Here is a 14728-nt window from a genome sequence, read left to right on the forward strand (position 1 = left end):
CCTCACTGGTATGTGGCATGAATTGCAATCCTGAGATCACATCCCTAGAGGTCCTGACCTTCAACCTCACACCTAACCTCCTAAATTCTCCTTGAAGTACCTCCTCACCCTTCCCACCCACGTCATTTGTCCCCACGTGGATCATGACATCTGGCTGCTCATCCTATCTCCTGAGAATGGCATGAACTCGATCTGAGATATCACAGACCTTGGCAGCATCCAGGATACTCAATTTCTTTCACAGAACCTCTTATCTATCCCCCTAACTATGAAATTCCCTATCACTAAAACACGCCTCTTCTCAATTTCCTTCTTCGCCACAGGACCAGACTTCGTGCCAGAGACCTGATCGCCATGATTTGTCTCTGGTAGGTTGACCCCCCCCACAAGAAAATCCAAAATGGTATACTTGTTATTGAGGGGAATAGACACAGGCGTGCCCTGCACTGCCTGCCTGTTCCCTTTCCCACTACAGATTGTCACCTATCTACCCTCCTCCTATCTCCAAGGTGTGATAGTGTCCCTATAACTCCTGTCTATATCCCCCCCCCTCTGCCTCCTAAATGATCTGGAGTTCATCCAACTCCAGCTTTTATTTATTAATCAATTGATTTAAATTTTCAAGCTATCCTGTTGGGATTTGAACTCATTCCTCTGGATTCTTGTCCAATAACTTAATCACTGGATTAAGTCATTGTATTCCCATGACTGAGAAATCACAGCTCTCTGAGATAGAGAGTGCCAGAAATTTACAAACCTCTTATCAAAAGAAACTTACCATCTTAATCCTAAATGGCTGAACCTTATTCTGGAACCATTATTCCAAATGTTGTGAGCAAATTGGACAATCTTATTCAATCAGTGATCATCCAACTCAAATGAATCTACCCTGCACTAATTGGTGATTGGTTCAAGAGCAGAAAACAGAGAGGATGGAGTAAAAAAAACACACACACAAATGCTAGAGAAACTCACAGGTCAAACAGTGCCTTTATGTAGCAAAGGTAAAGATACATCACCAACGTTTTGGGCTTGAGCCCTTCATCATGATGGGAGTAAATATCATTGTCATGGTGTAAGAGTATTACTAGTGAAATACAACAGTGATCAGTGTCAAACCCCAATAATGATAGATGCAAAGGCAGACGTATCCAAGATTCTTTCAGTACAGTCCAAAACTCAAAGCCATATTTCAAGTGCAGGCTCACCACAGAATTGTCAAATCTGAGCAATATCGTACTCTAACCTTATAAAGAAAGATAATATTTCATTTGTCTTTCTCATTACTTGCTCTTTCTATAATTTTCTGTGTTTCATGCACCAAAATAACAAAATATTTCTTTGAACCATTTAAAAATATATTTTCTATTCTTCTGCATAACCTAATCTTTTCCACACTATTCTCCTGCAATTACCTTCCTACCCACAGACTTATTTGTGTCAAAATTACAAAAAAAATGCTGGAAACGCTCATCAGGTCAGGTCGATCTGTGGAAAGGAAAATTTTTCATGTTGAAGACCCTTTTTCGGGTCTTGAATCATTAACTCTGTTTTTTTTTCCATTGATGTTGTCTGATCATTTGAACATTTTTTTGCATTTTCCACTTGTATTTCCGAAAGGAGCATCTGCAGATTTTTGATTTTGCCTTGTATGTATCCTTTTGGCCATGACATTATTCTCACAACTCTGGGGAGGGAAAATGCACTATTTACCTGAAAATAGGTTTAGTGTAGTATGAAGTTTCTTGACTATCTTTATTGAAGCTGTTTTCATTGAAATTCCTAAAAGACCAACAGACAAACTGAGGGTGACACAAAAGTCTGCAGATGTTGTGATTATAGTAAAAACACAAAAATGCTGGAAGATCTTAACAGATCACGCAGCATTCATTTGAGGTAAATACCTTGAAGAAATCATCCCTTAAAAAAAGGGCACAGGCCCAAACTGTTGGTTATATATCTTTACTTCCTGTGGATGCTGTGTGACCTCCTGAGTTCCTCCAGCTTTTTTGTATATTTACAACAGTCACACTGAAATCTTCACCATACTACTGCATACCATTATTGCACTAGTATCATCAAAACAAACCCACATCAAACCACTGTTTAATTTTTCTCTCAAAAGACCAATTAACATATTATGGCAAAATTGTTTACATATCTCTTGTTTATTCTAGTGATCATTGGGGCCAAGGAGTGTGAGATTGAGACACCAGATGAAATGATGAGTCTTTTGGAGGCTGGCAATGCAGCCCGTCACACAGGCACCACCCATATGAATGAACATTCCAGTCGATCACATGCCATTTTTACCATATACCTCAATCAAAAACAGTCTAAAAAAGAACCACAATCAAATAATAATGATAACATAGAAGAATCACAAGTGTCATTTCAGTTGATCTCTTCCAAGTTTTGCTTTGTTGACCTTGCTGGTTCAGAAAGGGTTACAAAAACAAGGAACACTGGTGAACGATTTAAGGAATCGATTCAAATAAACAGTGGTCTTTTGGCACTTGGGAATGTGATCAGTGCCCTTGGAGATCCAAAGAGAAAAAGTATGCACATTCCATATCGGGATACTAAGATAACTCGTTTGCTGAAAGACTCTCTCGGAGGGAATGCCAAAACTACAATGATTGCCTGCATTAGCCCTTCTTCATCCAATTTTGATGAATCCCTTAATACTCTGAAGTATGCTAATAGAGCACGGGACATAAGAAACAAACCCATTGTGAATTATGACCCAGACTGGGATCGGATAGATGAGATGGAACAACAAATTAAAACACTTCGTGAGGCACTGCAGAATCAGCAGATGAGCCTACTGACTTATGCCAACCAGACACCACAAGACTTGTTTAGTCATGACAAAAAAAGGATCCATTCTCTGGAAGAAAAGCTGGCCCAGTTACAAATGGAAAGCTATCATTATAAACATTGCATAGACGAAGCCTTTCACTTCCTCTTGGAAGTGAGAGATACAAACAGTCTAAAAACAAGCCAACAGCAAAAACTGAAGGAATGGTTCAACTTGGTTCAGGAATTGCAAAGTGAATTGGCTGACACAAGTGGTGTCGAAAGTTTAGTTGGAAATGAAGGACAAGATTCTCATCACATCACAATATTTCAGTTGAAAAAGGAATTGAAGAAATGCCAGGTACAGTAAAATGAGCTTTATGATCAATATACATTTTGTAATTAATAAAATCTTGCAATGCTTATTAAAATAGATAGGATTAACTGAAAAGGCCATAAAATATGGGAGGTGATATTGAGAAAGAGGACATTGAATTTTTAAGAGCTTGTTGGCCATGGATAGATGCTGAAAGGTTGCAAAGAATCAATGTGCTGCGATTCAAAAAGAAACTAAGCAAAAAATGATTTGGGACCTGTGTGGTTTGGTCGATCTTGTCATGTTTTATGACTCAATTTAAAATAAAGCAGAGCTACTGGAGCTGGTGTGGACCCGTGGCGAGTGGGAAGAGAAGTCTCTGCACTCACCGCGGGATCCACCCGCTCACTCCAACTGCTGACAGCTCCATATAGGCCTGTTAAAGGAGCTGACTGTGGTTTATTTGAAAATCCTATGACCGCAGGATCTGACCCAAGAAGGCAATGCCTATGGTCGGCAGCAACCACGAAGGGTTGCGGACTTTGGAGAAATGGAGAACTGGCACCATTCCCAGTTTGAGAAGGAGAAGCAGAGAAGACAATCCATGGGACAGTGACCATGGTGGCAGAGCAGCAAGAGGCTCCGAGGCTGAAGAACACACAGTAGGCGGGCTGTTTGTGACTGTTTGTGAGGTACCCACATAGGATGTGGGTTGTTGGTGACTGCAGTTAAAAGACTTGATTGCTTACACCAGGCTGGAGACTGACCAGGTATTGGAACTATGATGCGAGAGGACATGAAGGCTTCCTGTTCATGTCAGAGGTGTGCAACTGGAGCCCGGGTTACTGATGATTCGGATTGAAGGCTCTGTGTCTGCGGGAGCGCGGCAGGTGAATCCATGGGCATTTAGTGACACTGGGGCGATTATCTTCTGGTTCTCTTTGATTGTATGGTGTGCTTGGAAATTTTTGCTGATAGTGAATCTTTGTCTGCCTTATGGTAGACTAAAGGAAATTTTGTGTAATTTCATATTTTCTGTTTTATTACATGACAAAATAATGTTGAATCACTGTTTATCATCCTCAGGATAGTCTGGCTACAGATGAAGAATTATTTAGTCAAAAAGCAGTGGAGTTGAAGGAATTGCAGGAGAAAATACAAGCATTAGAACAGGAAAAAGAGGCATTTTTGGAAACTTTGAGAGTATCAGAAGAAAGGTGCTGCATTCAAGTGAGTTCATTGCTATTCTTCTTTAACTAAATTATCTTCATTGCATTTGATTCATTATAAGTAAGTGTGAGGCTAGGTGTTTTTGACAGTTGGATAGGTCCAGGATTTGAATTTTATAATTTGAAATATTAGATGGGCTAATGGTACTCAGACAACATTGAACATGGAAGGAATGTTCTCACTTTGTGAATAAACTGGAAAAAAATTACCAACCGAGCCCATGTAACAAATGATTCATTTTAGCCTATTCTTTTTCCCATCTCACAGACATTACGATCCTGAAAGTAAAACACTTCCCACAAAATCTAAACATTTCTTGATTGTGGGCTTTCAACTTTAAAGATCACCATTTTTTTTTAGATAATGGAAATCCAAAATAAATTGTAGAGTGCTGTTTGAAGTAACCCAGAGTAGTGTGTCTTGAGCTCATTTTTGTGTATCTGCACTTCACCATCCTATATTTTTGGGATTTTCTTTCTCCCTTGTTCTCTGTTTGAGAAAACTTTCAAATGATGTTAGCAGTGATGCAACACACAAACTACATTGGCAGTGAAATGTTTATTGGTTCACAAAATAGCAGTTCTTGCTGGCTCTCAGAATAATTTTATATCATGCTGTCCAAAAGACAAACACTAAAACTGTACTTACCTGATACTCCCAATCCCGAGGAGTTGCAGAGTTCATAACGACTGGGTTGCCCATATAATTAACATGAATGAATGAAGATACTTGTCTTTCAGAAAACATAAGGATTTGTTTGATAGAATGGCCTAGAGATCTAAGAACTAATTATGAATTCATAAATGATGAATTCTATGATATTGTAAGAGAGAAGAAAAAACTCTACATGGGCCCGAGCCCAAGATACAACAGACCAAAAAGAGCAGATGAAGTTGGAAAGAACACAGGAAGTCCAACAACTCATTGATGATCATGATTTGAACATGATTTTATGATAGCATGATCAAACCAAACCATGACTCAACCATTCAGGAATGGAAGTGAACTTAATGACTGCTGGCAAGAACATGTCAAAGAACTCATCATCTTGTCTTTGTCCTTAACATGAACATCCTTTATTTCATTTTACAACAAACTATCTGCTCCAGTCTAGCTTGCATCCCTAGCCCCTTTCACACTGGCACCTTATCCTAGTAATTAAAGGGCCAGCGTGAATGCTCATGAATAGGCACGCAGGCATCAAATCATCCCGTGGATGGACCGCCTAGGTAGGATGTATTATTCCTGTGGTCATCTGATGCCTGTGTGCTGATTAGCTCAGTGTGAAAAAGACATGGACTGTCCAGGGACAAAGAAGTAAAGCATTATGACATTTTTGCGCGAGTGCAGGAACATGAAGGTATAAACTTAATTTACTAAATCCTGATATTATGATCTTGTATTTTAACAAAATTAATCATGCCTAATTATAACATAATTAAGCATTATGTACAGCACAGCCCTTCAGCCCCTGTTGTTGTTCTGACCTATATGAACCTTTATAACTTTGTAAAGGACTATGGGAAAGTGGTAGCAGAAATAAAACACACATAGCCACACAATTTATAAAGACCATGGGAAAGAGGTAGTGACAATAAAACACATAGGTGCATAATTTATAAAGACTGTGGGAAAGTTGCAGCGGGGATGAAATGCATGCATACCCACACAATCGAACACACAAAATGAAGTGGGTACGTGCAACAATCAAGAATAGATAGAATGTCTGTGAGAGACAGAGTGAAGGGAATGAGAGAGAGAGATGGCTGATCTGCCCTCTCAGAATTTTGCGTAGCAGAGAAAAGGCAGTATTCATGGAGCACTCATTGAGGGGTTTCTCTGCCACATGGAATCCTGGGAGGATAGGTCTGCCATCACTCAATGCATCACTCAGACGTCACCGGTGGAGGATAGGCGCCCCTCTCCCCAGGGATGCCCGGTGGTGAGTGTGAAAGGATGCAGAGAACCGGTTAACAGTGGTCCAGTTTGAATGGCAAAAACAGTTTCTTTAACTGTTTCAATGAACAATCAATTAACAGGTTAGCCACTTTCTTGAAAGGTGGATAAAACCTGATTTTCAAGCTCTGTCATCTCCAACTTTTTAAAAAAACCTGAGCCACCTGAGACTTCTCTCTTCAGAAATGTTAAGATAGAAACATGATTTACTATGGTACATTTGAGAACAAAGTCAATGGATAGGAGTCCATTTTTTATTTCTTCAGAATTTGGGAGAATGTCAGCCTGCCTCTGACACATGTCCTACAGCTACAATTTATGCAGCACATCTAGCAGAACTATCACTGAGAACACCCTTAGTAAGAAGGTTTTAAATATATAGAAGTGGCTTTGTATCTCCCTCAAAGTTGCTACGGGCAGTACATAGCCTTCAATAATGCTTGTGAGTTTTCTAGCACAAAGTAGAAATTCTGAAATTTTTGTTATGGCCATTAACAGCAGCTGTGTAACTGAATGGAGAGTTGAGAAAACTTTAGAGTAAAAACACAATGCTGGAGAAGCTCAGCTGGTCAAACATTGTACTTTGTAGTTTCGGGCTTGAGCCCACGTTGGTTATGTATCTTTATCATTGCTGTATAAATACACTGTTTGACCAGCTGAATTTCTCCAGCATTGTGTTTTTACTTCATCCACAGTGTATGTAGATTTTCAAATTTTACTCTTATGTAAACTTCTTATCTATTTTGAATGACCAGCAATTTCTCTAAATTTGGAAAAGGCCAATGTTAGAAAAAGAACAAAAGTTTAAAAAAAACTTGATAAGGAGCTAGGAAAAATTCCCAAAGACTTTACAACAAATTAATTGGCAATGAATTAATTAACAATATAATTTACAGCCATACATAAGAGTCAATGAAATGTACAATGAAGGAAATAGATTAAGAATAAAGGAAAAGCATGAAATTAAGGGCAATATTTGCTGACAAATGTCAGTAGCTGTGTTCCAAATTGCTTAGATTCTTGCATCTGAATCCCATTAATTTCAGGACTCCTAAAAAGGCTTAGAAGCCTCAACCTGCTGGAACACTTCATTAGGGATGTTCTAATTGCACCCCAATTGGACATCTCATGGGTGTCCAGCGCAAGTCTGCCAATTTGCTGGAGTTCTTCACAGTGAAAATTTGCCAAGTTTGAAGGAATGTCTGCAAGGGACAAAGCAAGCTTGTGTATATATTTTTTCAAATTTATTAAGCTGAGTTAATGGTTTTAATTATTTAATGTTTTAATTGCTCCATTGCTTTTAACATTTTTTGAATGATTCTCAATAAAATTGATATTTTGAAATATATAGTTTAACAGGCAGCATGGTTGGTGTAGCTGTTAGCGCAATCCCTTTACTGCTCCAGTGATCTGGACTGGGGTTCAAATCCTGCGTTGTCTGTAAGGAGTTTGTACGTTCTCCCCGTGTCTGTGAGGGTTTTCCCCGGGGGCTCTGGTTTCCTCCCACCATTCAAAACTTACAGGGAGTGTAGGTTAATTGGGTGTAAATTGGATGGCATGGATTTGTAGGCCAAAATGACCTATTACTATTATGTTTGTCTAAATTTTTTTTTAAAACACAGGTTTGATAAATCAAAGGGCATTGCTTAGCCGGGAGCAAAAGTTTTTACTTTAGTTATTGCATGGACAAAGGTTGTTCTTGCCTCCCTATGTGAAAGTATCATGTAACAGAAGGATCTGCTGCTCTGTAAGGTCCTCAATATTTAGGATCAAGATGATAAATACTGGCAAACCAACTCAAATTGATCAATAATAATATGCATATATTTGCCATGTAAGACAAAGAAAAGTGCTGGTTGCCAATTCTGGCCTGTTACTTTTCAATATTTGAGCATATCAAGATGATCAACACTTTGTTAATGTGTTTTTTTTAATAACTTATTCTTGTTCCTTGAAAAACAACTTTGTGTAGTTTTTAACAATTAAGCAACTTTATTTGTTTAGCTGCTTCTTAATGTACGTCTGCCATCTTGATGAGGGCTCCCACACCAACTGCGCGCATTGCCTACTGGCAAATGTAGTTCTTTATTATACATGCATAATAACGTTTCCCCTCTTTTTAAAAAAAGAAAAAAACACACAAACATAATACTATGTCTACATAACCAGGGTATCTATATTCTGTGGCCAGACTCTTTCCACTCAGCAGTTTTCAATCAATCTCTGAGGTGGTTTAACAGTCGTTTTTGATCTGGTACGTATTTCCACCTATGTATTGCTTGCATTTGCTGAACATATTTTATATAAATGGCATGAGGGATTATTTAAAGGAAAACTAGATACACCAATTTTTAGGCATATGCTTAAAGTATGGAATGGAGTACATGTAGAAAGAGGAATGAAGAATTATCAATTGGCTAAAATGATATTAAATCAAAATCCTTTAATTCCTTTTACAGTTAATAATCATTATTTTGATGTTTGGTATAATCGTGGAATAAAAAAATTAAGGGATTGTTTTTTAGAATCCGTTTTTTTGACTTTTGACCAATTGAAAGGTAAATATAATATACCACATAATACTATTTTTTCTGACGATCAACTTAATCATATTTAAAAAGAAAGTTAGGGAAGAATTTAAAATCACCTGAACAAAGTCAATTTGAATATCTAATAACTGATATGTTTATTGAAAGATTTATTACCAATATATATATTAAATTACAAGAGACTATTCAGAAAAAAGATTTATTCAAATCTAAATCCAGATGGGAAAAAGATATAAACAAACAGATTCAAGAGGAAGTATGGTCAAAATTATGCTATGCAAGTGTAACTAATACAATTAATGTTGGCTATCAAATGGTACAATTTAATTTTTTACATCAATTTATTATAATCCATACATGCACTTCATTCAAATTGCACTGATCAATGTTTTAGATGTAGCAAAGAAGTAGGATCTTTCTTACATGCAGTTTGCCAATATTAAAATGTAGATAAATTTTGGAAGGATATAAGTATCTTATTGGGACGAGTTTGGAAGGCAAAAATTTTGAAGGATCCCAAAATATTTTTATTGAGAGGTATTTCCCAATTGAAGTTAGATATTTACCAGAAGTTTTTAAGTGTAACATTAGCAATAGCAAAAAAATCTATAGCTGTAACATGGAAATCAGGTCATGTTGTGGGGTTGAACAGATGACAAATTGAATTATTAAATTATATACCATTAGAGAAAATAATGTATGATTTACAAAATCAACCAGAAAAATTTAATAAGATTTGGAAACCCTACATGGATTTTATTGCTACGACTTTACCTACAGCATCCACCACATCCCCATTCAACCTATTCATGGTTTTAGATTATTGTGTAAATTTGTAATTAATTAATTAAAAGATGCAAGTTATTAGACAGGCTTTTCCTTTTTCCTTTTTTGGGGAGAGCAGGGGGGAGAAAATATTAAAAATTGTATTCTTTTTGTGTCGTAGTTTTTGTTATCTTATATTATGGATAAATACTGTATATATTTTGATGCAAATGAAAAATACATTTTTTTTAAATTATTACAGGCTCTTCTGTTAGGATTTTTTTGAGTGCCTGGAAGCACTCTTTCTGCTCGTGTGACCAGATCCACTAATTTTTCTGCTCAAGGAGTGACCTAAGTGGTGCTGAATCAGTCAACAAATGAGGGATGAACTTAGCCATGTTAGTCACCATTCCCAAAAAATGACTCACCTCCTCTGTTTTGGGACCTAACAAAATTCTCAATGTCTGATGTCTTTCTTGGATCCTGGTTCATTCCCTGTTCAGAGATGACATCTCGTATGAAGGTCAGCGTCTTCATGCCAAATTCACATTTTGTCAAGTACTTTCCTTAGTTGCATATAATGTTCGTTCTTGGCAGACACCCCCCCCCCCATACAATAATGCCATCCATCATGGTCTCAACTCCAGGTATACTTTCAAAGATCATGTGGATCATTTTAAGGTAGTCTTCTGGTGCGGACAAGATCCCATATGGTAGCCAAAGAAAGCGGTATCTTCCTTGTGGAATATTAAAAGTCCATAGTCTCAAAGTTGCCTCATTAAGCTTCATCTGTCAAAACCCCGATGACACATCGAGCTTGGTACCTGCAAACTGGGACATGATTTTCTCCCATGTCGGCAATTTAAAAAGCTCTCTCTCGATGGCTTTATTTAGAGATCTCTTGAGTCTAGAAGTATACGCAATGCTCCATTTTTCTTTTGCACGATGACCAGTGAGCTGACCCAATGTGTAGTAGGTTCTTCAATTTTCTGTATGACATTCATCCATTCCATGCATGCTAGTTCTTGTTTGTCTCTAAGTGGAAATGCAACTTTCCTGCATGCATGAACAACAGGACCCTCTGTTTTCTACGTGGATCTTGTATATATCAGCTAAATATTCAAGTCTCTCAAAGACATCTGCATACTCTTCCTTGAGTATTGTGTGCTTATCTTCAGTCTGTGAAGCCGCTATGAAAACTCTTTTCACCAGGTCGAGCTTTTCACATGCACTCAGGCTGTACTCTCTTTTCTACAATCAGTAGCTGTGACTTTAGATGTTGCCCTCTGTGTTTGAAGATCACCATACAGCCCCCTTTTACTGGAACATTCTCTCCAGTGTAGCCTGTCACTTTTAATTTCACTGGATAAATCTTGATCTTTACGGTGAGGGTCTTGTAATCATCCATAGACAACAGATTTACCTAGGCTCTGGTGTCAAGTTTAAATGGAATTACTGTCTCATTCACACTCACTGGAACGATCCATTCCATTTTACCAGCAGGAGCAGCCTGTAGTGAATCTATGAAGAATTCCTACATTTCTTCATCCACTGTGTTCACCTTTCTCTTGGTATTCCCTGCTTTGCAGAACTTTGCAAAATGATTCTTCTTCCCACATTTATTGCAGGAGTTTCCATAGAAAGGACACATCTTTGGAATATGTTTACCTCCGCACTGGTTCCATTTGGAGTTTGAGCCTACCTCTTTGCTTTGCTGTAGCTTTGGGAAACTTGGTGCTCAGCTTCTCTGTTTTCACCGCATGCACTGTTGTGTCTGTCCTGTGCTTTTCCTTAGCTTGTACTCGTGTGGTCTCTGCTGCCTTACACATATTCACAGCCTTTTCCAGTGTCAAATCTTTTTTACGCAAGTCTTTCTCTAAGCCCATTATCTAGGATTCTGCAAACTATTCTCTCTCTAATGAGTGAACTATTCAAATCTCCAAATTCACAGGACTTAATAATTGTATGAAATTCAGTTAAGTATTGATCAAATACAACAGGAGCCACTGTTTCCAGTCACAGGAGAAAAACTTGAATTTCTCAAACGTGGCATTTTTATTTGGAACAAAATGCTCCTCAAATTTTAAATTTAGAGTGTCCAACATGAATTTGAAAACTGTTACATATGTCCAAGGCATCTTCACCCATCACATGTAGAAATATAGACACTTTCTGTTTTTCATTGGTCTCTCCTGCTCCCCCAGCATCTGTTGAATTGCTGCTTGAAGCCCTGCAAACATGGCTGTTCCAGTCTCACAAGCTGTCAGACGTAATTTGAATTGTCAAAGGCTGTGGAATGCACGTTGCAATTAACAGTGCCAGCCCAGTCCTGACCCAATATTGTTTCTGCCCAGAAGTTTGTTAACCTGATGGTTTAATATTTTTGTGATAATTAAGGACCAGATATCAGGCAGGCAGAGAACAGATGTCAATGTATATTGGGAGCAACTCTTCCAGACTATGTTGTATGCAAGAAGGATATCTTTTAATTATGACTTGTACATGTGAGTAAATGATGTCAAACCATTTCTCCCTCTTTAGAAGGGAATGATATCATATGTAAAATATGTGCCTGTAACAATGGGTTCCAAGAGATGCCTATCAAATTTATATGCAAAGAAATGCCTTAAATAGTGTGTTGTTCCACCTGAACCTTTGAATGAAATTCTGGTATTAACCAGGTGAAACTGTCTAACTGACATTAATATTACTCATTCCCCCTGGTGTGTCTCAAATAAAATCTGTGTCTTGTATTTTGTGGTTCTGCTTTCTATTTTTGTACCTTAACAGGTGGCATGATGATCACATTTTAACGACTAAACAACTTCATTTGTCAGCTGCTTCCTAACGTATGCCCACGACCTTGATGAGGGTTCTTGTGCCAATAGTGCGCATTGCCTGTTGGGAAATGTAATTCTTTATTATACACGTATAATCACACAATAACTATGTGTTGTCTATAGACATATAGAAACAAATAGGCCACAATTGTACCCAGAGTGTTCCATTTTGGCTATACTGTCACTTTAAATATGTGTGAGATTAGGGACAACAAAGTGAGTAGAGGACAGCAAATTTCTCACCAGTTATGAATGAGCTAGAAGCACCAGTTACAATACATGAATATCTGCTACTGCTTCATTCAATAAAGGACATCAGATGTGGGATACATAAAAGATTTACACATATGTTAATCATGAAATATAGGGCCAATAAAATAGAAAACTAAAAATATTTTAAGGTATTTTTCTTCTTTATTTTAAATATCACTTTACAGAATGATAAAATGGTTGAACAACAGCTTATTATGGATCATCTCCAGAAGGAACTAAAGCTTCTTAAATCTGAAAAGTTTTCAATTCGCAGCAGATATTCAGATGAAGCATCTTTAGCTGTGACCCCAGCAAGAAGACCTCACACTGTCCCATTATCAAGTATACATCTGAAGCCTTTCAATGTAATACAGTCCCATCAAGTTGAACCCAGCACAGACACCAGAAAGGTAATTTCTTATTAATAAAAATAATATTTCGGTACCTCCACGATTTTGTGTGTTCAAAGTATTCAGATGTAAAAAAATACATTGGTTTGTGCATCACTTTCATTGACTTCTGGTGGCAATCTGATGATTATGTTAACTGTGATTTTTCCTAACCACTGTTTCTTTTAATGAATTCAAATGGAGAGGGAAACTGCAGATTATATGATTAGAGGCTGAATTATTATTGAATTATTCTTCTTTTCTTTGGCTTGGCTTCGCGGACGAAGATTTATGGAGGGGGTAAAAGTCCACGTCAGCTGCAGGCTCGTTTGTGGCTGACAAGTCCGATGCGGGACAGGCAGACACGGTTGCAGTGGCTGCAGGGGAAAATTGGTTGGTTGGGGTTGGGTGTTGGGTTTTTCCTCCTTTGCCTTTTGTCAGTGAGGTGGGCTCTGCGGTCTTCTTCAAAGGAGGTTGCTGCCCGCCAAACTGTGAGGCGCCAAGATGCACAGTTTGAGGCGATATCAGCCCACTGGCGGTGGTCAATGTGGCAGGCACCAAGAGATTTCTTTAGGCAGTCCTTGTACCTTTTCTTTGGTGCACCTCTGTCACGGTGGCTAGTGGAGAGCTCGCCATATAACACGATCTTGGGAAGGCAATGGTCCTCCATTCTGGAGACGTGACCCACCCAGCGCAGCTGGATCTTCAGCAGCGTGGACTCGATGCTGTCGACCTCTGCCATCTCGAGTACTTCGACGTTAGGGATGAAAGCGCTCCAATGGATGTTGAGGATGGAGCGGAGATAACGCTGGTGGAAGCGTTCTAGGAGCCGAAGGTGATGCCGGTAGAGGACCCATGATTCGGAGCCGAACAGGAGTGTGGGTATGACAACGGCTCTGTATACGCTTATCTTTGTGAGGTTTTTCAGTTGGTTGTTTTTCCAGACTCTTTTGTGTAGTCTTCCAAAGGCGCTATTTGCCTTGGAGAGTCTGTTGTCTATCTCATTGTCGATCCTTGCATCTGATGAAATGGTGCAGCCGAGATAGGTAAACTGGTTGACCGTTTTGAGTTTTGTGTGCCCGATGGAGATGTGGGGGGGCTGGTAGTCATGGTGGGGAGCTGGCTGATGGAGGACCTCAGTTTTCTTCAGGCTGACTTCCAGGCCAAACATTTTGGCAGTTTCCGCAAAGCAGGACGTCAAGCGCTGAAGAGCTGGCTCTGAATGGGCAACTAAAGCGGCATCGTCTGCAAAGAGTAGTTCACGGACAAGTTTCTCTTGTGTCTTGGTGTGAGCTTGCAGGCGCCTCAGATTGAAGAGACTGCCATCCGTGCGGTACCGGATGTAAACAGCGTCTTCATTGTTGGGGTCTTTCATGGCTTGGTTCAGCATCATGCTGAAGAAGATTGAAAAGAGGGTTGGTGCGAGAACACAGCCTTGCTTCACGACATTGTTAATGGAGAAGGGTTCAGAGAGCTCATTGCTGTATCTGACCCGACCTTGTTGGTTTTCGTGCAGTTGGATAATCATGTTGAGGAACTTTGGGGGACAGCTCCAAGAAAAGTGCAGAGAACAAAACAAAGGACTCTACATCACCTTTGTTGACCTCACCAAAGCCTTCGACACCGTGAGCT

At 38.9% G+C, this 14728-nt stretch overlaps 1 protein-coding gene across 3 annotated transcripts in view; it reads left to right on the top strand.

Annotated features, from left to right (window-relative positions):
• Nucleotides 1-14728, top strand: part of LOC138759478 (kinesin-like protein KIF27) — a 100443-nt gene that overhangs the window by 11507 nt on the left and 74208 nt on the right. For 2 of the 3 annotated variants that reach the window (XM_069929983.1, XM_069929973.1), the window contains exons 4-6: nt 2178-3160; nt 4202-4345; nt 12893-13117. In XM_069929983.1, coding sequence (XP_069786084.1) covers nt 2178-3160; nt 4202-4345; nt 12893-13117 — 1352 coding nt within the window. The remainder of the gene's footprint in view (nt 1-2177; nt 3161-4201; nt 4346-12892; nt 13118-14728) is intronic. The other variant, XM_069929990.1, reaches the window with a different exon arrangement.

This window comes from Narcine bancroftii, chromosome 1 (assembly GCF_036971445.1).
Source record: "Narcine bancroftii isolate sNarBan1 chromosome 1, sNarBan1.hap1, whole genome shotgun sequence".
NCBI classification, from domain to species: domain Eukaryota; kingdom Metazoa; phylum Chordata; class Chondrichthyes; order Torpediniformes; family Narcinidae; genus Narcine; species Narcine bancroftii.